The sequence below is a fragment of the Eleginops maclovinus genome, chromosome 20 (assembly GCF_036324505.1).
Source record: "Eleginops maclovinus isolate JMC-PN-2008 ecotype Puerto Natales chromosome 20, JC_Emac_rtc_rv5, whole genome shotgun sequence".
NCBI classification, from domain to species: domain Eukaryota; kingdom Metazoa; phylum Chordata; class Actinopteri; order Perciformes; family Eleginopidae; genus Eleginops; species Eleginops maclovinus.
The window spans coordinates 1,746,935-1,773,202 of NC_086368.1; the positions used below are offsets into that span (position 1 = coordinate 1,746,935).

A 26,268-nucleotide genomic window follows, 5' to 3' on the forward strand; every position below is an offset into this window, starting at 1 on the left:
CGTCTTCCAACTAGCCTGAAATGACCGTCCTTTTTTCCGCACACCTTCACTGCTTTGGTTATCTTCGTTAGGCCTACCGTTAGTTGACTGGGCACTTGTGGAAGTTTGAGCATCGCTTGATGTTTTTTTGGGGGGTTTTATCAGAAATCTCTCCATTTCGTAAGCCAGCTGCGCTCTACATTGGCGGTTAAACGGTTTAAATCTTCGTGGGTGCTCGGCAATCTCCGTGTGTGCGGTTAAATCTCCGTGGGTGCTCGGCAATCTCCGTGGGTGCTCGGGCCCCGAAGCACCCACGGTATCGGCGCCTATGATGCTTTGTTGGTGGGTGCTTGATGCTCGGTTATGATTATTCAGATACACCAGAGTTTATGATTTAGTATATTACAAGAGCACAAGATGGTCTATCCTAATAATATAACTAACGATTAGGTTGAATTTTTGAATTTTCCTCCATCTTTTGTTATATGTTGCAGCCATATTGTGTGCATTAGAAGGATTGTAGTTCAGCATGGAAAGGAAAGCAGAGCTAGGTGTTTGTATAATGTTATTGTGTAAGATGTAAATTAATCACAGTTTACTGTATCCACTACACCGACCCCAAACTACGTAGAGCCAGGATAGCTTTCCTCTTTTGCCAACTGCACACATACAGCTCCGGAAATAATGAAGAGACCACTTCAGCATTATCATTTTCTCTTGTTTTATTATTTATAGGAATGTCTTTGAGTTAAATTATTATACTATACTATATAAACTAGTGACAACATTTCTCTGTGTTGGAATTCAACAGACACTGGAATGGCTGCCATACATGTAGAGAAAAAGATTTAAGAAAAATGTGGAGTGGTCTCTTTACTTTTTCGGGAGCTGTAGGCCTATATTCTTTCATTTTTATTTAAAACTTTTGAATCCAACTGCTTATTCTACTGAGGACTCTACCACTTCACGTGTTCCACTTCTTTAGCACCACCATCAGGGAACTCATAATGAGTAAGTCCATGACTCTCACGCGGTCTCACTGCCCGGCTGCACAGCTTGTTGTTGTGGTTTTTTTGAGTTTCTTAATTTCCACATAACATGAACAAAGCCATTTCATAATCACATCAGCAGATTATCATGACATAAAGTGCACCGAGCACATTCATGCTCCCCACTGGATCAACCATAATGACAGCCCCACGACCTTCCCTCTGGCGCCCCCTTGAGGATAAACTGCTGCAGCCGAATCGTCACAGCTCAACACTTGGTTGGTTGCAGCTGATCTGTGCTGCAGGCATGCCTGTCAGTTTGTGGTATAAATGTAACAATAATGATTTTTTTTAAAGCTTTAATGCGAGCTGAAGAGACTGAAGACCCTGCCCAGGGAGGGTGAATTAAAACAAATGTGATTTGAGACCAAGCCTCCCTCAGTCGGAGCTGTCCGGCTGTGCTTCCTCTCTGCGGCTGAGAGCAGGCTGAGCAGCACATCTGGAGCAGGCCGAAGGGAGATGGGCTTTTAATTATAAAACAAAGTTTTAACTGAGGGAAGGAGCCCCCCCCCCCCCCCATTCTCCCTGAGAAAAAGGAATGGTGAATGCTGCCTCAGTGCATTGTCCTCACACAAACACACATAAGAATCTGGATCACATGCTCACATACAGGGATTACAGAACTGTATTCTCACAGTGCAGCTCATCAAGACGCTTTTATTAATCACATTATCATTTTGCATTGTTGATTATTAATCCTAATGTAACTACTGTATCTAACAGTGATACTAAACATACTGCTAGCATTAATAAACATGACTTTATATGTGTTTCTTCTCTGCAGTACAATGTTCAGTGTGTTGCACAGAACAGACAAAGTAACAGTTGATAACTAATGTACTTTACTCACGTAGTAATATTGTTATAGTGATATTATATTGAAGGAAAAGTTAAATTATTTGTTGAAAGTAAAAAGTAAGAAAGATTAAGAGGGATTAATGTGTCTCATATTCTAAAGGTCTTGGAGCCAGACAGCATTAGTGTGTCAACGTGCACACGGATAACAACCTGAGGGATAGTGAATGAGACACACACACACAGAAACACCCACACACCCAAAGACACACATACGTGTTGAAGTGTAATTGTATTACTGTATATATGTAATTAATATGTAACAATTTGAAATGTATGTTAATGTTTTGTAATTATTGTAATGCTTTGGCAACATTGTTTTTTTTAACTTTCATGCCAATAAAGCCCCTTTTACGCTTGGCTACATAAGTGTTATGTTCTGCCATTACTAAACCAATAAACAACATAATGTGTTGCTATGCAACTGGTCAGCAGTCTGTGTGAGCACCACAGTCTGCCCTAGATTAAACTTCCTCACTCTTTCACTCTGAAGTACAAAACAAGCAGTTCACTCAGAGTTTTAAACTATCTGAGCCTGGGTGAGTTCTCTGCTGTCTCATATTGTTAAAGGCAGAGAGGTTGTGCACACGTCACTGACTTTCCTAAGTGAGCATGGAGAGCTGGAGGAGCCATCACAAGCATCTTAGTCAGACCCACAATGCATCTGTTGATGCAGCTTGCTAAGTGTGGGAGGGTCGCGTTAAATCATTAATGAATTGATGAAGGTAGGTCAGAACCTTTTAACGAAGGTATAATAATGTTAAACATTATGACATCATCCTGACACTCAACACACTCCACTGAAATGAAAATGCATGATGGTGTTCACACTACTTTGCAAGATAGATTAATGAATGGCGGCACAATGAGCTGCTGAAAAAGTTACCAGCTATGTCAACCTCCTTCCTTTCCTTCAACAGGTCTCTGAGTACACTGCCTTAACTGTCAGTCTAGTGTGCTCCTGCGCTAAGAGGCTGGAGCCCTGAAGCAGGATTCATAAGATGGTATCTCCAAAGACACAGTAATCATTTAGTGAAGTCACTCTGCTCTATCTTTGACTGCAGGAAGGCATGTGGAGCTGTGGTTTCATTTGGAGGATTACTTTAACGGTAAGTTGATATAGAGTTATTTCTGGCTTTATATATAAAATATGTGCTATTTGTAGGGCTTTGTGGGGAACTAACATATTCTTAGTTAGAAATGCCTAATTTTGAGTTATTTGGACTCAATTAACACTTGTAGTTTCATGTCTTGTTACATAAGAATAGACCATATTTGTTGAGTGTTATTATGGGAGAATGACTATTCTTGTGGTTCTACTGCCTTATTAGTCCCATATTGAGCAGAGCATATTAAGACCAAAACTCATGTACAACAACTTCCTTACTTGCAATAAATAAGCACTAATTACAGGGTTCTTGAGGAACAACTCTCAACTAATGGCCTATGTCTTGTAGAATTTAGTCATGTAGAGTAAGGCATTAATAATTAAGTGTTTTATATGCCCCTTTTCCACCAAACCGGATCCGGTTCAAGATCCGATCTTTTGCTTTTCAGGCGCTTTTCTGGTTCTAGCCCCTGTAGCACCCCTTGTGTTTCCACCGCTCAGAGGCCGAGTGGAGCTCAAGTGGAGCTGCGTCATTGCGTCATCATTTGCGTCATGACGTAACCGTTTACGTGCCCTCTGACTGATTCATATTCACTGTCTGACTGTCACACTCGCAGCTGATGCATACCCCCCCCCCCAATAAGTGAATGTGTTTCAGTCTGAATTGACGCTGTTTGGCATCACAACGCTGTTATGAAAGTGTCTCTGGCATTAGACAGGTGATGTAAGCATATCAGCACTACTCTGACTATCTTGACTACTCTGCTATCCTATTGTGGCATAAGCCGTTTTCTACAGGCATATTTTACCGGCGTAGTTTTCCTTCTGATTTTCCTTCTGATGGCAACCTGTGTAGCCCATGCACTGATTCCACCCGATAGCTGCAATAATACAACAGGAGAACGTCTGCCTGCTCTTCCCAATGATCAATAACAGTGAACGGATGGTGATTAAAGTAAGCTCAAATAAACAGCGTCACACTGAGCCTGGTTAGTGTCGCCTGACTTTATAAAGTGTGTGTTTGTAAGTGTGTGGTCGCGTTGTAGTCAGTTTGCTCAGCGATACTGCTTGTTACAACTTGTACTCGCTGTACACACCATGAACAGTTAATGCTCAGGTTAGTGATGCGCGGGCTGGCCCAAAACCCGTGGGTCCCGCGGGCTAGCCCGTGGGTCGGGCGGGCCGGGTTGTTTTTTCCGTGGAAAATGCGGGTAGCGGGCGGGTCGGGTAAAAATCGCAATTATTCCCGCTATTATAGTTATATGTATCCGTTCGTATGCTTGTCTTTTGTGTAAGGATAAAATGGGGTTTTCTCCCTCTCTTCCCGCTCCGTCTCATGCACCGCACACAGGCAGCACGTCAGAAGGCAGCAGCAAGCTGCGAGCTATGCCTCCTGTCAATCATTTGTTTAGCGAAAATAATAGCCTGCCGTGCATCTCCTCATAATTGTGAGCAAAACCCCTCGTTAATAGGCCTACCGTTTGGCAAATCACGACGTAAACTCATTGGTATCTTTTTTTTTTTTTTCTCCCATTTTCGCGGGTTGGGTCGGGTTGGGTTAAAAAATCAGAGCGTAATTTTGCGGGTCGGGCGGTGCGGATTGGCTGTCACGATGGGTTGGGTTGGTGCGGGGGTTAAAAATCCTTAACCCGCGCATCACTAGCTCAGGTTAATCTCCCCCCTCTGAAGTAAGCGTGACGTATTAGTTGGTATTGGATCCTGGATCTTGCTGGGCAGCCGAGTGGGGCCAGAAAGATCCGGTTTTTGTTTTTTTTTGCGCCGCTGCGGTGCAAACACGAAAAACCTTTATCGCCTCCAGCTCCAGCTCCGGGTTGGTGTAAAAGCGGCAATAATGACTAATAAAGAGCCAATATAATGCTAATATGCATGTTTATTAACAACTAGCTGATGATGAATTTATGTACCTTAATATAAAGTGTTACCAAATTGTTATTTAATATAAAAACCATTCAAGAGCTTGGCACAGGGCAACGGGAGCCTGCTTCAGTTGGAAACCAGCTCAGACCATAAGGCATACACTACTGTCACACTGATCCTCAGGTTCAGATAATCATTCTCAAAAATATTTGCAAATGTTCTGGTGTTTAATGGTAAAAACCCTGGAAGACCTTCAGAGTGACCGTGGTATAAAGCATATATTTTAATGTTAAGTCATGTTCTACACTAAGGGTGCTGTCACACATGAAATGGACATTATCATCCCGTGCTGGGTCGGGAACTTCTTCTTGAAGGCTAAAAAAGTATGTGGAAGATAAAAACTTAAGCTGCTTAAAAATTCAAAAGGTGCTGCTTATTTTAAGCAACGGCAGAGCTCCTCAAAAAGTCTAAATGTTCCAGGCACTGATGAATTGTTGTTTGTCTAAGATGAAGAGAAGCTCTGATGAGTTCTGTGAGTTATTGATTACTGAGAAGAAAGAACAAAGTAGTGTCTATAATGCATTGCATATGAAAAATGTGCCAGTGAAAAAACTCAAACATCAAAAGCAGACATCATGCAGAAACAATCCACCAAGGCAGCTAATCTCTCAGATGGGAATCAATTCTTAAAAGCAGATACAATTAGAAAAAATACCAAAAAGGCTAGATTAACTTTTAATTGCTGTCGTGATGAAGATTCCAATTCAAACCTTTTCTGCTAAAGAACACGTGCACTACTTCGCTGGATGTCTGGTCTCAAACAGACTGCCCCCCTCCCCGGCTGGAACATTTATTTTCTTGGTGCAAATGTGTGTGTGCATACATGATTGATCCCCCCCCTCTTCTTTGCCTTGTGGCCTGCTCCTGCACTGGCCTTTTGTGGGGCCTGCTGTCCACGCTGTATATGGGCTGTGACAGCTCTGTGGGGGGGCTCGGATAAAATCTACGCCTCCTTCAGACCCCCCAACAAATAGGGGCCCCCCAGGCCAGATATGAGTGTAAACACACCAGAGAAGAAGAAAAAAAAGGTCAAGGCTCAGCACTTCCTGCAGCTCAGAGAAGCCGATGACCTGATTTTGTTTATACGTTCGCCGGCATGCGAGCACCAGTGATCCGTGCTCAGCTGCATGTGCATGAGAGAATCGGTGGGGTTAGGGTGGACGGTATGAGGCGTGGGGGGGATTTGAGGTCTCACACAAAACAATGTGTCCCAGGGGAAAGGACATGGAGAATCTTCCCCTCCATCTGACTTCTGACCAAAATATCCTTAAGTTTCACAAGGTAGCCAATATATGTGTGACACCATGATGTTGCTACACCATCTACATGATTACATCTCTCTTACTGAAACACATTAAAATGATACAGATACAAAACTAATTGTGAATCAAACAACATAAAATATTAACACACTATTAGGTCAACAAACATAACAACAAAGACAAGACAAACATTATGTTTTCATACATAACAATGTAAAACTGTGCTATGTTAAGGGGGGAAGTATCTCTGCAAGTTGTAAAGGATACAAACAGGTACGTTTGGATGACATCATCATTACAGGCCTTTTCCCACAATCAGCACATATCACTGCAAAAAACCTCCATCTTATAAAAAGAAAAACATTGATTTGAGTTTAAACAGACTTGAAACAAGTTTAATAATCTGCCAGTGCAGTGGGATGATTAGACTACAAACGAGCTGATCCAGATGTTAAATCCTTGAAATAAGAATACAACACTCTGGAATTAAGAAAAATAACTCATCCAGAAATCTTTCTTAAATGGGAAATGTCCTGAATTAAGCAACAAAATACGTATTCCAAGCACAGTTATGAGTCAATTTTTTTTAAACATCTGTTTATTTTTCAAATTAACCATACAGATCTCAAAAACCAGAACCTTTGTCCTTGAAATAAAAAAAGCTTTGGTGATAAAGTCACAAATGTCTTGATATACTTAGAACCACACCTATTCTAAGCACAATTTTAATCAAAAACATAATATATACCAGAATCAGGTAGTTTTTTGTGTTACAAAATAAGCCAGAAATGCTAAAAAAATATATTTTTCCCTCAAAAGTAGCTTTTTGATTGTTCAACTTACATGTGATTTGCCTCAATTCCTATCTTTTTTCAGTTTAATTCAACAGTAGTTTTTTTTAGGCTTAACAATGACCTCAGTGGAAACACAGGTTGGCTGGGGTAGAAAACTTTGTGAGCCGAATCAAGAAAGATGCAACAGAGCTACCAAAACAGTCTCCTCACAGATCAGACCTTCCTCAAATTAATACACAGAACAAGCAGGAAAGGCAACTTTTATTAAGTTTTCTATGTTGTAGAAACATTGTTTATGGTTTGCCTCTATTGATTTAGTTTTCTTTAAAGGTCCCCTTTTATGCGAAATGCACTTTTTGCTGTCTTTTATACATAGGCCCTACATACAGTATGTGTCCCCGGTGTGTAAGGAGAAAATACAACCATCTCTCTTTTCCTCCTTACCCACATTTCTAAACACGGGGGTACAAACGAGCTGATCCAGATTTGCCATTCTTATGACATAATAAGGAGAATGTGGGCTGGCTTTACATTTGAACTCCTGGCAACGTCCCGCCCACGGGACACGTCCCAACCTATCGTCCCCCATACACAGTCGTGAGCTGAAACCCCTCTGTTCTGGAAGTAATATGGTCTGTGTGTACATTAGCAAGCATCGCTAACACTCAGAGCTAACGCTGTACTGGAGAGACTGTGTGTAATATAAAGGTCCTGTCCTTGTGGTAAACCGAGAGAGAAACGTATAGAAATAATGCTGGATGTGGTTTGGAACATAATATTTAATCACGGCAGCGTTCAGCTGAGTTTCTCCTGGTAGAAAACTCTCTTCAGAGGAGAGATCATGACGCTCAAAGGGGGCGTGGCCAGCAGCTGCTCAAAAGGGGCGTGGCCAGCAGCAGCTAGTTCATTTAAAGCTACAGTCACAGAATCAGCACTTCAGGAACAGGGCTGAAATAGAGGGAGATGAGGCATGCTACAATGGGGAATCTGGATGGTGTTTTCAGCAAAACACTTCACAGACATGTTTTGTATAGATATGAAACCTATAATATATGGTTAAAATATAGCATAATAGAATAGCTTTAAAATAGAAACGCAGACAGCAGTCTTACCCAGAGCTGACAACAACAACAGTGGCAGGAATTATGCTCTATTAGTCTGTGGTCTCAATGCTCAGCTTCCCATCAGTTGAAATGTTAAACATTTCAGCCTGGAAATAAACAGGAAATTCTCCCCAGCACATCACATTCGCTGTGTTGCCATCACAGACACTTTAGGGGCTATTTTGAGAAGAAAGTGCTGCTCCTCCATTAATCCCTGCCTGAGTGTCTCTATGTGTGTCAGAGATGGCTGGATAACGAGGGACAGCATTGTGTCTGTGCTAATTGCAACCTACCCACCCCACACACACACTCATAACCCCAGCAGAGAGAAAGAAAATCCTACTAATTATACATTTTAATAGGATTACTACATCTACTTAATCAGCTCTAACTCTATTGAATTCTCCAAGAAAGACGAGACCTAATCAAACGATGTGTTGATGTTGTGGGGGGCTGTTCTGTCACCACAGCCCGCCCCGTGTTATTTCACAGTTAGGCCAGTAGGCATGGTGCAATGCCTCCCAGTGTAACCTTCAGCAGCACAAAGGAGGAACTCTTCTCCATCACACAGTGTTGAACAGCTTCCCTTTCATGGAACGACTGTTCAATAGGATCACAAAGAGGATCTTCAGTTATCCCTCCATCTGTTTCCTCCATATCAACAGGAGAGATGTGTTACAGCCCGACATGTGTTTACATGCTGTAAGCCGCTGTGGGTAAAGCTTTCCGCTTCTAGTCCTTTATGAGGGTGCTGTCTCCTGAGCCCTCTTTTTGCCTCTGATTAAATGTGTGTTAATAGTTAGAGCAACCCCAATTAAACCCGCCGCAGACGGAATTTACAGCGGGGATCAGACTGATGGAAGGAGTGTCGATTTCTGCCAGTTCAAAATAACAACATACAGATTTATTCAAGCAGCAGATGATAGTGTCCATTAATAACGTCGCTGGATCACTAAACATTATAATGCTGTAATAATCCAAAGTTTGGGAGGAATACACACTCAAATCTCAAGGCTATCTGCCGATTTGATGAGAGTTTCCTTGTCTTAAATGTTGTTATTTTGTCCTGAGGATGGAAAGCTCATGCAGTGTGTAAAAAGGAACATGTTAATCCTTTGGGGAGCTTTATCAATCAATCAAAGTTTATTTATATAGCCGAATATCCCACATTTTATATTTGTCTCTGTGGACTTTACAGTTCGTACAGAATATGAATATGACACCCTCTATCCTCTGACCATCACATCGGACTAGGAAAAACTTCCTATGAAACCCCAGAGTTACGGGGGGGGGAAATGGAAGAAACGTTGGAGAGAGCAGCAGAGGAGGATCCCTCTCCCAGGACGGACATACGACATACAATCCGAAATGCACAAAATGCATGTGTCTATAACAAAGAATACGAGTGATCTAGGTGGATGTCAGCAATCTTGTGGCAGTAGTATATTATAGTTAAAAATCTGCTTGTCTTAAAAAAAAAAAAAAGTCATATAATGTTGACATTTGGACCGGATGTTTGCGCTAAAGGTCAGGGAAGTCACCATTCATCCTCCGGGTATCATGAGTATTCCCTGCATCATTTTAGTTTTTTAGTTTCCCCAGAAACCATGTAATGTGTTGTTGGAATTTCATATTTCACATCTTTGAAATGTGCAACTTGCTGCCTAATCAGGTTCAGAAACTCAGATATTATTGCATTTGAACCAAAAAGATGTGAAAGGCTTCCTGCAGGAGGGCTAAAGCTCTCATCACATCAACACACACACTTAAAGAGGGGGGAAATAACTAAGTACATTTACTCAAGTACTGTACTTAAGTACACTTTTGAGGTACTTTATTATTACTATTATCATTATTTGTGTATTTCCTTTTTATGCTACTTTGTCCTTTACTCCAAAATTCAGAGGTAAATGGTCTACTTTTACTCCACTTCATGTATGTAATCCCTTTAGTTACTTTACAGATCTGGATTAATGATGGTAAATATGATCAGCCCTTAAATCAGACTTTAGTTCACCTGCAGTAAATTCAGCAGCTACCCTGCAGTATACAAAGCCATTCAAACTAGCTGCACTTTACCAGCTCTGAGAACACTTTAATGATCAATCATTATAAAACATATCAGAGATATTATTCTGAAATGGACCAATCAAACAATGACTACTTTTACTGTCGCTACTTTAAGTACATTTAGATGAGAGTACTTTCTACTTTCACTGGAGGAACATTTAGAATGCAGGACTTTTACTGTGACAGAGTATTCCTACACTCTGGTACTTCTACTTTACTCAAGTACAAGATCTGAGTACTTCTACTTTTACTCAAGTACACGATCAGACTAATTCTCCCACCTCTGCAAATTTGATTCATTCAAGGTGCATTTGGTGCAATGTTTCATTTATTCATTTTTCTGGTTAGTCTCTTATCTCAGACAGCCACATATTATTCCAGCATCCATCATTTGAAGGAATATAAATGAACTCCCCAAGAATGTAACTACCTTTCAGCTGCGGAGGTAGGCACAGAGCAGGCTGATTCAGAGGGAATAAAGACACGCAGCACACTCAGATCATTCACGGGCTTTCTTAAAATATGTCAGGCTTCTGCGATCAGCAGTGATAATCACAGTGTTTAAAGAGAAATTTGATCAGATATGGCTTCAGAATGGAGGCTTATAGCGGAACAGAGAGAGAAGTCTCACTGGTCCAAAGTTAATCTGAGCAGTTGTGCTAGGCGAGAGCAGCACTTGAGAAGTTGAAACACAAAGCAAAAAACTGATTACCATTCCAGAAAGTGAATAAGCACATTACTCACACAAATCAGCGATGGAAATCATGCAAATTAATTCCAGATTTTCTTTTTTTTTCTCTGCTCAGCCTTGTTAAAAACAATGATTATTAGACAAAAGTAAAAGTTATTTTTAGTTTTTTAATTTTAGTCCATGGGGATCCATGACCTCCTCTTCCCTTTGCGTGACACCCATACACATTTAAACGTCTTCTGTTGTATGTTGACCCTCATATGAAAATGATCAATAACAAAACAGAAAATAACATCAGGCCAAGGCGATCGTCAACACACCCTGTGACTGTCACTCACATTGTGTGTGTTTGTGGGTATCTATGGTGAACAGCCGCTTATATACCCTTTACAACAAGGTCAGCTTCACTTCAGCAAAGACAGCATATGTTGCCAAGCAACAACAGGAGGCTTTAGGAAGTGCTCCATTGAACAGCGTATGTTAAGTCAAGTCAAACAGAAACAATGAGACACTGTGGAGACGCAGACAGGCAGGGCTGCAGAGGACTGTCAAGCGCATTAAACACTGTTTGTTTACTGCGTAGGACAGAGAGGACCGAGAGGACAGAGGGATCAGAGGGTTCAGAGGGGACAGAGAGGACAGAGGGACATAGGGGTCAGAAGGGACAGATGGGGCAGAGGGGACAGAGAGGAAAGAGGGGACAGAGGCAATAATGAGGATGCTGTGATGGTGTCCCCTCTGACCCTCAGCGGCACGCTTGGTCTCTGGTGTTAGAACGGTATGCCATAAGTTGTCACTGTGGACCCTCAAATACTGATTAGTGCCTTTTATTTATTTCTGCAGAGGGAACCAGGCATTCGTTTCAAATCAGCTCGGAGACAAAGCTTTATTTCCAGTTTTCCTTGTAGTTAAAGTATATTTCATCCATCAGCACAACTCAATTATGTCATAGTCACAACTCGGCTGCTTTGAATCCATGATTTCTAAATGAAACACTGTTTTCATAAGCTAATTATTCATAGTTTCATCCAATTTTGTTCATGATTGTCAAGATACTGTCAATAAAACATAACAACATCACTCTTAAAATGGCAGAAAAGAAGTGATTGGAATAATTATTGTATAAAAGCCTCATGTCTGTTAAAGAGAGTAACTGAGGAAAAAAAAACAGAGACACAAAATAGATGATTTTTCATTTTTTCAGCCATTGCTACTTCAAAAGCTTTATCCACTGAAGGAAAAAAGACAAACAAATGAAACCACTTTTTGCTTTTTTAAAGAGTAGTTACTCTTTAAAAAAGCAAAAAGTGGTTTCATTTGTTTGTCTTTTTCTCCAGTCTCTGATTTTTCACCGTTAGCAGGACGTAGCATGCTCAGTGCGGCACGATAACACAATGCTACATCACTGCTCTGTGAAACTAGAAATGCATTTCCAAAAATGCATGTGCATGCTCCTGCAACAAAAAAAGTAGTGCCAGTGGAAAATAGAATAGATATGAATTAATCATTGTGCTTAGAACAATTAAAATAAGTAAGTAAAGTAGGAAAGACAAGTCCATAGGTAAATAAGTAACGGCAAATACAATAAAGTTCAATGAGACATAATGCTACATTTTTCAGTCGTTTGGACAGCACAAACCCACAGTGTGACTTCTGGTTGAATACCGCTGATTGGGGTGGAGATACAAGGCATATCTATCACTAGTAACGCCGCTTATTCTACAATCAAGTGATTCTGTTTAGTTTATTTGTAAAAATGAAAAACAGCAGGTCAAGGTCTTAGTGTGCATGAAAAAATAATACAAAATGTAAATGAGGTAAAATATTTGGGAGTGATCTTGGATGCCAATTTGACTTTTGAAAGCCATATCACAAACATGTCAGTCAGACAACTCACGTATTTCATTAATATGTTTATAAGAAACAGTATATAGTTTGAGTTTGGCGTCTAGGCTCGGGCCTCATCACTCCACATATTAACATAGAACATTGAGTGATGTTTAGATAACTATCCCCCGAGCCTACAGGTGGAAGCTGGGGAGGAAGCTGGGGTGGTGGTGCGGCAGACGAGCATCGCCAACGTGAAAACAGCAGCAGCAGCAGCAGCAGCGAGGTGAACACATTAGCAGCGTGAAAACGGCAGCAGCAGTGAGGTGAACACATTAGCAGCGTGGAAACAGCAGTAGTAGCAGCAGCAGCATTAGCGAGGCAGAGGTAGGCGGATCCAACAGCTTAAATAGAGCGCCAGATTCAGAGACAATGTTTGGTTGGTTGCAAGTGTGACAAGGGGCGTTATGTGCGAATGTATCATTGGTGCTCGAGGTGACTTCCTGAACTAGCTCGCAGGGTTCACCCCATTAGTCAAACACTGAAATATAACATTTTCAAATTTAGACATATTAGGGAGTCACTAACCATAGAAGCATCAAAAACATTTCTGCATGCCATGATTCTCTCACATCTGCACTACTGTATAACCGCTGGTCCCTGGCAATTAAGACTGTCCTGAGACCAATTGAGGTTTTACATTAATAAGCCTTAAAGGTTTTTGATGAGAAGTCGTTACAACACCATCACTATGAGATACTGTCCAAATACAAACTGTTCAGTTTAGAAAATCTTGTTCTGCTTTCAGGAGTTTGATTGGAATTTATGGTTATTAATATGTTACAACACTACGACCATTGAGGAGCTTTTTTCCGCTCTGCTGTGAGCAGAGTTGCAGAAACTCTAGATCTGCACTAACCACAGATAACCCCACCTACAACAATGGAGTATTCTCCCAGGTGAGCTTAAAACCCACATGTTCTCCTATGGTGCAAAAAGATGAATATTAAGCAACCAGTCATACCAACATTAATTACACTGTAATCTGAGATTTTCTATTTTAACTGTATTGTAATATTATTTTTGAACTGTACTATGTACTATGTTATTGACTCGTACCTAAATCTTGTTTAATAATTGTTTGTGTGATTATGAAATGTTTTTAGTGTTTGTTGATTGTTATGTACCTGCAGATGGAAATGAGCTGGTAGATCAAATCTGACATAAATCATCTCTTTTCAGAGATTAATGTAAAGTATCCATGGTCCGTGTACAAATAAATATATAAATCAATCTTGAAAAGAATTCCTGAGTTCAAAATAGATTGTACTGGGCTGATTCATGATGACAACAGAGGAACCATGACAACCATGAGAGTTCTTATGTACAACTATAGCCATTTTGCCGTCCTGCAACAGCTGACTACAGCTGAGGCACTCAGACGCTGGCAGGAAATGTTTGTTTCCAACCTGGTTTCTCAGCTTCAGCTGGACCTCTTTGAGAGTCCAAAAGTCCAAATGCACTGACAGGTAAGACACATTCCAATACAGAAACAACACAGACACAAACCTGAGCAGTGTGTGAAGCTGATGAAGCCACTGACAGCTGATCAGCTGTGGTCACAGAAAGACGAAGCTTCATGTGCCGCTCCAAAGGAAAGCCCTTGTCCCGTCCTCTAAAAACACTAGCAACATCTGTTCAGACTCTAAAGCCTCTTAGCTCCCCTACACTTCCTCTCCAATGACCCCAAACACATCCAAAAACGTTTTTCAAGCATTGAGGGTCATTTACCAGCAAGGACTTTGTTTTGAAATGATTTCAGAGTGTTTTAAATGGTGATTGGACCATTTGTAACGGTAAAAATAAAAAATACAAACAGCATTGCATTCACTTCTTGGATTACTGGTGTAAGAAAGAAAAACAGGAGCAGTATACAGACAGTCAAGGTAAGAGAAGTCTGCTTGAGCACCATGTTAAGAGCATTCAACAAATCTTTGGAATTGATTCTGCTCTAATAAAGGTAACGGTAACATTAGTTATTAAAGCATTACAATGAGCCCTGTGCAGGATCATTATTTGGTTTAGGTGGTTTGAGCACAGATTAACAGCTCATTAAGATGATTTAGCTTTCTAAAGGTCTTGCCTACAGTTTGTGATACAAAGGTTTTGAGTTCAAACAGGATGAGATGTGTTTCAGACCAAAGGTGACATGGGGATCATGGGGAGCTACAGCTATGTTGATTCAATACTGTTTTTATTGTTTTACATATGTTGATGTCATGGTGTACTGTAAGACGGCTTCATGGGAAGCAAAAGAAGACCTTCTGAAGAAAACATATACATTCTTCCTCTTTATCTCTCTTGCTTACAGCATCTCACCAAACTCAGTAGCGGGCCGTGCATTCGACCCCTAGGCCTTCAGTAGTGTCCTACCTGAATACATCCACCTCTTAATACCATCGTAACGACGTCACGGCTATAGAAACCATTAATATTGAACAGGAACGCAGTATAACAGGGCGCTGCATCAAAGACAGGTATCTGATGTAGCAGAATGAATGCTGTTACCACAGTAAGGAACCCAAATAGCACAATTCAACAAGTGTCCTCTCACTGCAGACACAGCTGAGCCTCATCACCTCTAGCAGAAGCATTAGAATTTACTAAGAGAATATGAAAGAAAATGCAAATAGAAGTCATTCATTATAGCTTTTATTCACCAATAAGTTTGATTATTTATTAACCAAATCCATCCCCCTTTCTTTCCTAAAGAAGAGTTTTGTTGTACAGATTATCTGAGTTTTCAGTTCCTGTTCTCTTGCCATGGAGGCTCATGCTGTGACACGCTGGTTAGCTTCACCAAATCATTTGGTCTTCCGCTGTCAGCCAATGTGGGTTAAAATAAAAAATAATATGCTTTTATCCATCCATCCATCTTCTCCCGCTTTAATGTCAGGGTCGTGGAGGTAACAGCTCCAACAGAGAGCCCCAAACTTTCCTTTCCCTGGCCACATCAACCAACTCTGACTGGGGGATTCCAGGACGCTCCCAGGCCAGCGAAGAGATATAATCCCTCCACCTGGTCCTAGGTCTACCCCTCGGTCTCTTCCCAGCTGGACGTGCCTGGAACACCTCCCTAGGGAGGCGCCCAGGTGGCATCCTCACTAGGTGCCCGAACCACCTCAACTGGCTCCTTTCAACGTGAAGGAGCAGCGGTTCTACTCCGAGTCCCTCCCGGATGACTGAACTTCTCACTTTATCCCTAAGGGAGATGCCAGCCACCCTGCGGAGAAATCCCATTTCGGCCGCTTGCATGACCCATCCTTCATGACCATAGGTGAGGGTAGGAACGAAGATGGCCCGGTAGACAGAGAGCTTTGCCTTCTGGCTCAGCTCTCTTTTCGTCATAACGGTGCGGTAAAGCGACTGCAGTACCGCTCCCGCTGCTCCGATTCTCGGGCCCATCTCACACTCCATTGTTCCCTCACTCGAGAACAAGACCCCGAGATACTTGAACTCCTTCACTTGGGGTAAGGCCTCATTCCCTACCTGGAGTGGACAGTCCATCCGTTTCCTGCTGAGAAAAACCGATGGACTGTCCACTCCAGGTAGGAAATGAGGGAATATGCTTTTATAGCTAAATAAAAATATTTTGTGCTGGTAGCTAATGAAACTGCAGATGATGTGTGCCAGCAGGTGTCTTCCATTAGCTACCGCTACACACGCTAGTGTTTGCTAGCGCTAACAATACAATCAAAGGACATGAAAATGCCGACATCATGGAAGGCTCTCAGAAGGCCCCGCTGTCGCAAGCTCAAAATCTGATTGGTCAATGCAACAGTTTCATTGCCACTTCTTTTAAGCTACAAGGCCAGCACTGCTGTTTCTGAAGGCCTCGGACGGATTGCTTTGACCTGGCAACACATTCTGACTTCAATATGATTGGATTAAAGCTCCAACATGAACAACCATTACTGGACACAACTCAACCGAGCGCAACACAGAACAGCTATAAGATGAAGAGAACATATTATTACACATTTAGGTGAAATAATATTCCAACCATAGTCAGTGATTCTGGGTTCAGGCCAACAGAGAAGGCCTTGCTGGCCCTGACGATTCGCTACTGACCAAATAAGTGAAACAAAGTGACCACTCATCCCCAGACCCAGGGTGTGTGAGGGGTTAAGAAACTGACTCACACTTCCACACACAGTCAGCACTAACCTCTCAGCTGGAAGTAATAAAAGGATACGTCCGGGCACTACAGGCTTCCTGTTGACCAGAGCAAAGGACAGCTCCGTCTGCAGGAACACGGCCGAGGCCTTGATGAGATGCTGTCCAAAGCGGAGGGTCAACATGTCCTCAGGCCTGGGGGGGGCAGAGACAGAAGTGGGTCAATAACAGGGTCTGAGCGAGCAAATTCACAATACTTTGTTTCACTGTCACTGGCGTCAACACTGTTCAAGGCAGGACAAGAGGAGTCAGCATTCTCCTCAGTCTGGATGCATTTCTGATTGGTGGAGATCTTTAATAACTCAAAGGCAGTTAACATTGAATCTTGACTGCGTGACTGATTTTACTTTATTTTAAAAGGTAAGGTGCTCAGTATGAGAGCCGCTGAAGGGCACAGTAGCACATTGTTGAAAACTCCTTCCACCTGAGTTAGAAAGAAAACAATTACCTGTTTCTCCAACACTGGTTAATGTTTGGCAGCCTTACACATTCACAATTTGACCTTGCTAATGAAAATTATCAATCACACTGTTGAAAACCATGGTGGGAGGAATGCAGTAACAAGCAGGCATGAGGGAATAAATACAGATCATGGATTTATTTTTATCCAGGTAGAGGGAGGTGAAAAAGACATTATTGTTTGCAACAGTTTTTCTCCTGGTGACACTCCACTGTGGTAGAGAGATTAATTTATCTTATCGGAGGAAAGAAACATATCTGACAAACCCCTCCATCAGCTGTTTCACGGTCGACATCCTGCTGAGAGAAGCAATCATGCCCCCCCCCTGAAATATACAGATGCATCCAGTGTCTGTCCTACAGGTGGACGTGAGAGTCCTGATACTAAGACCCACCTGAAAATAACTGAGGCAATAACTTAAACCAGGAAGCATGGCACACTAGGTTTATCTGTATGGTAAACACACTCACGTCCAAGTGAGGTCATGAAGATAACAGGGATAAAAATTCTGTATATGCTAACGCTACTTGTTTTTTCTCAAAATGCTAACGTTACTTTTGTATGTGAGGTTTTTAACCCTTTGGGGTTTTCTGACAGGTCACAGGTCATTAGTCTCTACCTGAGAGAGCTTTGTGTTTTGGGTCGGCATTCACTGCTAGGGTGATCAGGCGCTTTTTGTATCATTTGTCCCACAGATTTGTCCCGCATTTGATTGACAGTTGCCCATTTAAAACGTGTCTTTTATCCAAAGCTGTTTAGAAAACAAGAGAGGGCTCTCACCATTAGCTGTGTCAGATGTCAATCAATCAACAGAGACATGTATTTACTGATGGGTGTAGCCATGGAGGGCGACTCCCAGAGAGGTTTTGTGAGATTCACCAGCAGTATTTTTCAATTGCGCACGGAGGTGAAGCGATACTTTTCCTAAACTCAAAGGAAACGCCTGACATGTAAAGACAATATCGATCTGTGGATTTATCCTTCCTGAAACCAAAAGAGGATTACTAAACAGAGGAGGCACCAGCAGCTGATTTAATAAATGTTTACCACACTGTGCAGCAGACTGTGACTGTAAGCTAGCTCTGCTCCCTTCTCCAGAATATGTACGGATGATATATATATATTAAATATATCAAATATATTTAATTCCTTCACTTGCACAGTTTGTGCAAACAATCAAAGCATAGTAAAGTGTTGTTATTTATATTTATAAGCTAACAGTTTCAGTAGAAATCTTTATTTTTAAGGGTTGGAAAGACATTATTATTATTTCAGAGGGAGTGGGGGGGTTAGGACTGGGCTTGATCATTTTGCACAACACCATAACCAATTGAATCACACCTAATGACTGGGAGGGATGGTGTGAATAACTGTAATGGGGTTAAATGACGCCTAAGCGATTACACGCTGCCTCATGGTGGTCTGTGTGCTCTGACCGAGGGGGGGGGGGGGGGTAATCACTATTCACACTGCTCCTTACTCCCATCTCTCTCCCTCTCCATTCACCTGCACATCCAGCACAGTTAGAGAGGGAGAGAGGAGAGGAGAGAAGAGAGGAGAGGAGAGAGGGGAGGGGGGAGAGTTTTGATTTGGTCCCAGGAGACTCCTCCCCCCTCTGAGCAGCTGTTTCTCCTGCATTTACATTACAAATACACTCTGACAATTCTACAATTAAGAACTAGAATGCAGCAATTAGTTCCCTGCATGGAGAGATCACCCAATTAGCATCCACGTTACACAGATTTTATCACCTTCCATTTGTAAATGCCAACAGCCTTTTTGGGAACAAAAGCACAGCTGATTCCTCTCTTTCATATACATCGCTAGCAGCTCAGCCCATCGCTCCCCGGGGAGAAAGGTCGGGTCAGTTTGTGTGTTTCCTAGCGATTACTTCTGTTAGGGATCTGAAACGCAGTGAATTGAAAAGATGTTAAAAGAGCCTGCTAGGGTAAGTCATTTCATTTTTAAAACTTGCATGTCACTTTATGGAAGAATTGTGATGTGTGTGGTAATTGATACTCAACAAGGGGCCCCTAAGCCTGTTGTTTTTACTCATATAATAAACGTTAGTTCTACTGAGGATGATTTTGTCAGAGCAGCAGTTTTGTAGAGCATTACACATGACCTAAAAATATTTAAGGAGAAAATAAGATAATAATAATTAACATAAACAGCAATTAGAGACATGTTCACGGTAAAAAAAAATACATGTATCACTAGACAATCTATATTATACACCAAATAAAGAAATACTGAATCCACAATGGACAATTTTCACCAACAATTCTTCAAAATGCTTTCTGGGTGTTCTGTCAGTGGTGCACATTTGTACAGCATGTCTCTCTATTTGTTGTAGTGGCAGAGATCTTAGCGTGAGGTAGGCCTTTATACGTCTGATTTTATTCATTCTGCAGTGAAATTGTTGACATGGTATGTTTTGTTGCTGGTGTTACAGAGTTAAATCTAGTTCCACGCTCTCCTTGGTACTGAGGTGATGTCGATGTTTCTGTGTGGATTACTGCCTCACACGCTCTGTCGTCTGTCTGAGGCATTCTTTACTTCTTCTTATGAATATTCAGCAGACTCTCTTCAAATCTTTTTAGTATCACTAGACAGACTGAGAATCCAGTATAACATACTAATATCATATGAGAAAATACCACAAACTGTTGAACAATAGGTCATGTGAGGGGCTGAGAGGCAGGTAGTCGGAGGCCCTATACATTCCTAACAGGTGGCTCCTCCCTCTCCTAATTCTCCTATTGGGAGCAGGTGAGCCACACACCTGGTGCTGATCTCCACCTCAAGGAGGACAAAGCCCAGAGAGAGGCCTGATTCCAAACCACACCCTACACCCTACCCACCCCCATGAAGTGATGGAGTGAACTCCGTCTGTAGTTACACTCGCAGCTGAACGTGGTTCCCTTCTCTCAGGTGGGGGGTGTAGATACAGTAGCCAGCTTTGGGGTGAACTCCGCTCTCTCCGGCCGAAACAGGAAATACTATAACTTTTCTCAACAACGGTTTCAAATCAGCATCTCTTCGTCAAAAAAATAAAACAATATCCATAATAAAACTCCCAAAATATTTATTGTCGTTTCTTTATTTGTAAAATATGATGTTTATATGCTGGTTGGTTTTCACACCAGTCTTTAAATAAACACACCTTTTTAATTAAATTCACACAAATTCAGTACTGTATATATTCCTGAGTGAAACAAAGAAAATGAGGCAACATCTGTATGATGTTTAATGAGTATCGTGTTTTACGCAGTTCACCAGTCTAAATGAATGTTTCCTGAGGGACACACAGCGTGTTTCCTGAGGGACACACACAGCGTGTTTCCTGAGGGACACACATAGCATGTTTCCTGAGGGACACACACAGCATGTCTCCTGAGGGACACACACAGCGGTGAGTCGGTCAGGTAGAGCAGCAGGTGAAGTCGGGTGCAGACTCGCTGTTGGAGGGCTTGATAACCCACTCCCCCTCCACACTTGTTGGTTTGGAACGGCACTTAATGTGGCGGACCCTCAGCGGGAACGCACAAATGGAGGGGTGTGTAAGGGTAGTGTGTAGCGGCAGGGTGTAGAGGGTGGTTTGGAATTGGTAGAAAGAGAGCCCACAGAGAGTTTCAGTTTGGGGTGGCACATGGAGGGATCCCAGGCTCAGATTACGTTTCTGTAAGCCAGTAAACAGATTATACACACGTCTCAAAAGAGATCATTTTAAATGATTAGGCCTCAAAGTACTTTGAGTATCTTTTTAGATGATTCCATGGACACACACCTAATTTCTCATTTCTAAACTGTGCTTATAAACACTGAGGATATTGTTCAGTCACAACCAGTGCTCTGCTCCCTGCCTCAGTAGTCCTGTCCTGCCAGTAGCCAAAGAAACTGGGTTTATCCCACAATAAGTTGAAAGACTTTAGAATTTACCAAGGAAATAAACAGGCTTAATTATAAATTAAACTAAGGTTCAGAGTTTTAAGAATGATGTACTATATGCTGGAGTTGTTTCTCATATGTTTGTGGACCGATCAAATGAATGTCTCTTCTGTGCACCAAGAGATGATTTTAAAAATGATAACAAAAATACACGTTAACCAATTAATCCAATTCAACCATTGACAACTTAATTTAAAATATACCTTCTGGATGAATTTGTCCGACTACTCTAGGCAGGTATTGGTTCCCAGTACGTTATGTGTCACAGCAAGTCTCTCTCACTGTCTACCATATTGATGTTGTCATTGTGTCGTAATGCAGTTTTATTTCAGATTGATCTGAAAGTCTGTATTGTATTAGCACATAACACCAACGCTAAAAGGCCCACGTGTTAGTGTGTTTAGTTGACAAAGTTATCTATAGCATGATTTTCAGTGAAAACTACTCTGGACAGCAGGCTCATTTCACAGCTTCACAGCAGCTGTGTTGTTAGGCTGGAGGTAATTGCAACAGAGCAACAGTTTTAGCCAGTGCTGCTGTTATATATTACGATTAGCCTTTTAATGTTATACTACGTTGTAAATTAATAATGAATTCAGTTTTAGGCGTAGTAGAGTAAGCGTACCCTCATGAAGAACAGTCAGCCATCATGAAATATTACAGTGTTTCATTACATCTCACCACCAACCACAGAATCAGCCCCCCCTCCCCAGCTGAGCCTTTCTACCTGGACGATTCAGTGCACATGCATGCCTCTGAGCCTCTGACATTTACACTGACTTCCAACAAGACCAGGCAACGGATCTCCAATCCAAAGATGACATTTGCAATGTGCTATTTATTCCCAGCTATCAATGATGCTCCGCTGGAGGTGGATTCTTTTGCATCTGCACTGTGCAAACTCTGGAATCGTTGCCCTCTCAGGTTCTTTGCAACAGTATAGGACATTCTGATATCATGAACATCAGTAGCTGATGCATATGGTGCCATATGGTGATTGAGTAGAACTCAGGGCTGTGTGGGGGTCATGTCAAAGAGGGTCTTTGACATGACCCCCACACAGCCCTGAGTTCTACTCAATCACCAGCCCATAAAATTAACACCTTGAACCGGCAAATAGCCATTGATCATCACTCTGGGGATTGTTCAGATTGGAGCCATGTGCTCAGAACCAGTCACTTACTCTCAGTGTCATGGTGTGAAAGAGAGTGTGTCGTATGTTCACTAGTGAAAGAGAAACTCTGGGGGGGCCTTTCCTGTAGCTGTTATAGTTGGGCACAGCTTTGGGGTTGCGAACATTGTTGATTATTATAAAAGGTCAAAAGCATTAGATGTCACATGACCACAAGGAAAGTTTCCATCAAAAGAGAGGGAATATTTGACTTCTATACATACGGACGGAACATCTAAAACACATTTAGACATTTAATTATTTCCTATGGTTAGCAGTATGGACAGTATCAGTAGGTTTTTCTTTAATCAAAATGTGAGAATGTGTGAATTATTTATTTACAAATAAATCAGGATCTTGTTTTATGAATAATATTGACTTGACTCGACTTGTGTGTAGTGAGTTTGCAAATCTCTGACCGAACATCTGGATAAAACTTTAATGAGCCCAAAACCTCGATTCCTAAGTCCCTATTTGTTTGCTGAGCTCATTTATAATTATGAGTCCCAATTTCTCCTTTTAAGTGTGTGTGTGTGTGTGTGTGTGTGTTATTTGTCATGCATTAATGTGTTCAAAATAGCAGGGAAAGACCTGGCTCTCATAGGGATAGAAGCTTCCGTTGTACAATGAGTGACTGCAGCGCTGCCGGGGATCACAGTCACAGCAGGTTTTAAGGTAGAAGCCAATAAGGAAGCAGTCCAGCTCCTTGTTCTATTGATAAAGACATCAAGACACAACAATCCATTGCAATCAACTAAGCGCTTGTTAAACCTCGGCCTTCGGCCTGTTAACAACTGCACATCACACTTATTAACTGAAGTCAATGCAAAATCAATTAGCAAAGACTAAATAAACCCCACATCATTTCACCTGTCGCCCATGTCAGGTTGCCAAGTGCCTGCTTAGGTGTAATAAGAGCCTTGCCATTGAAACAAGATTAAATCTCATCTTCACTTCAAAACAAATGTGATTTAGCCGAGCAGGAGGACAGTTCTCTTATCTGCAAATTCTTCTTTTCTCTGGTAAGGACATAACTGATGAGGCATTCCTTTAGCATGGTACTATGGGTAAAAAAGACAAACAACAGCTAGAGGGTAACATAACACTGCCTTTTAATTAAAAGACTATAACAACACCTTAGCTGTGCTACTCACTCGTGTGATTCATACACAACACAAATGGGAGTCTTTTGGTAAAGGGAAATCTTATTTAGATTCAATTTTCTGATGGGAGGTGGCTGAACAGTATATCTGTCAGACACACTTTTCAAGTCTTTAGAACAGAATGAGTTTTACAATCAGAGAAAGGCAAAGGCAGATAGCTGGGGACTAATAAAAAGATGTGAACCAAACATGCACAGAGCCCTGAAACTGTTGTGTTGTGAAGACGGCAGGGATTGGAAGCAACAGAACTTATCTTTCTCATTCCAACAGTTAAATCCACAAATCACCGTGACTTATTACTATGCTGAACCTATTCACTTGTGCTACTAAACACTATGATTGTAAACTGACCCTGGACCAACATTCCGCAGCTTTAAATACATAAAAACACATTCATAAAAGAACTAACACAAAGAGTTCTTCTCAAACTCAGTGACTTCCTCTTCCTCTCAGAATCCAGACACCTCGGTCTTCACTTCCTCCTCGATCTCACTGACGTCATCAACCACACCATTCTCTTGTCAACCTTTAGTCCTTCCTTGACAACACAAGTACCCCCTCCTCTGGCTAAGGTTATATTTCACAAACAGACAACAATGCTTTAAAATCAATAACTGCACCTCACATGGTGTCCCCCAGGGTTCCCTATTTGGTCCTCTCCTGTTCCTCCTCTATTTGCTCCCCCTCTGTAAAAATCATTTGCCCACATGGCCATCACTTCCACTGCTACACTGATGATGTCCAGCTCTAAATTTTATTCAGATCCATGCCTTCAACCCATCAGCATTTCAATCACCTTCTCTGTTAAGAAATTACAACATCTATATTTACTCTCTGATTAATGATTGCCCCTGAAGCTGAAAAACAAGCCCCCAAAAAATGAGACAAGTTGGACAACATTTACCATTTTGCAGCTAATTTGGAAACAGGCGGAAATTCGGATAAAATAGTTTTCAAACATATTGTACACGCCTGGATCAACTCAGCATTTGGACAGCTTACTCAGCGCACTTGAAGGGCTAGACTGAAGTCAGAGTTGTGTTGCAATAAGGTCACATTAACAAAACAAAGGGGCTATTCTGTAAGAGTAAGATATGTAATCATGTGGTGAATCCTTAACATGATCAGACATAATCTGTAGGGATAACAAAGCAAAGAACACACTTTTGATGAGATGAAGAATTCTTCTTTCCTGCCAGAGCAACTTGAGAATGTTCATCAGACAACAAAAGGGAACATTCATTTGTATTTGGTGGTACTAGACCATTGAAAACAGTGATGTGAAAGAAGACAGGAGGACAGTAGTTTACTTACTTAGTCATATTCATTTTTTGTCATACCTATAATCATGGATTATTACAGAAACAGTAGTGCACATGACAAGTCTCTTTAAGTCGGATACACTGGTATGAAAAGTGAAGTCACTGCTGTTCCAAATGGGGTCAGATCAGGCTCATAATACACAAATGCACACAGAAGGATTCACACTTGTATTTCATGATCCGCAAAAGCATTCACACTTGTATTTTCAAAGCACACACAAATGTGTTGTAATATGTAAATAAAATCCAAATACAGAAAATCACATGAGCGCGGCCCCACGAGGGTATGATTTCTTGCGTTTGCGACGTAACGCTTCATATACGCATTTTGTGCTGTCCGGAGCTGACAGGTCAACTTCAACATGGCGTCTAGCACAGGTGTAAGTGTCTCTGCGTGAATGATTCAATATGCTTTAGGTATGAGTTCTTGACACGTTAGTGATGTGTTACTATTAGCATGGAAGTAATTTGGGGGCATCTAATGCTATCGTTTTCTGGCAGGTTAGCTATATAATGCTAATAGACTACCTAGGATTATTACCTTAAAAAGCTAACATTAGCCATACATGCCTTTAACTTCTTTCATTCTCTTTTCTTTTTTAGGGACAGCTTAGCAGGAATTAATCCAAAGTTTCCTGCCCAAATTATTATTCAAATATATATTCCATTGTGTTGATTGATGGAGTGGATTTGAACATCTAGAGCTGAGTCAAATAGGATTAACCGGTTAAGGTCCTAGGTAGTCTATTAGCATTATATAGCTAACACATCATTAACGTCACAAGAATTCCAACCTAAAACATATTTAATCATTCACGCAGAGCGGACTGGCGCCATGAGGGGGCAAAAGGGGGCTTTGCCCCCCTCAGTTGAATGTTTTGCCCCCTCAGTTTGATACTCAAACATCCATCAAAAAGTACAAAATATGTCACAATTATTACATAACTATAAATTATTTCTTCCCCCAATTCTAAGGGGCCTTAATTTTTTCAATACTGTATTTAGCACTGTGACGTTCTAGGTGATTTATTTTTTGTGATTTGATTAATAAATGTTTTAAATGTTGAAACCGTATGTTCTAATTGTTCAGCCTTTTTGCATGGGTACATTAAATCACTTTATTTTCTGAAGAAAAAATAATAATAATTTCCCTTCAGTCATTTTATCCTGGCGCCAGGCCTGACGCAGAGACACTTATTACCTACACCTGTGCTAGACGCCATGTTGAAGTTGACCTGTCAGCTCCGGACAGCGCAAAATGCGTATATGAAGCGTTACGTCACAAACGC

At 41.4% G+C, this 26,268-nt stretch overlaps 1 protein-coding gene across 2 annotated transcripts in view; it reads right to left on the reverse strand.

Annotated features, from left to right (window-relative positions):
- The window catches only part of fhit (fragile histidine triad diadenosine triphosphatase), a 330,004-nt gene that overhangs the window by 188,366 nt on the left and 115,370 nt on the right, over positions 1-26,268 (reverse strand). For both annotated transcript variants that reach the window (XM_063911524.1, XM_063911525.1), the window contains one exon: positions 16,932-17,047. In XM_063911524.1, the coding sequence (XP_063767594.1) occupies positions 16,932-17,037 (106 nt within the window). In that variant the 5' untranslated portion in view covers positions 17,038-17,047. The remainder of the gene's footprint in view (positions 1-16,931; positions 17,048-26,268) is intronic.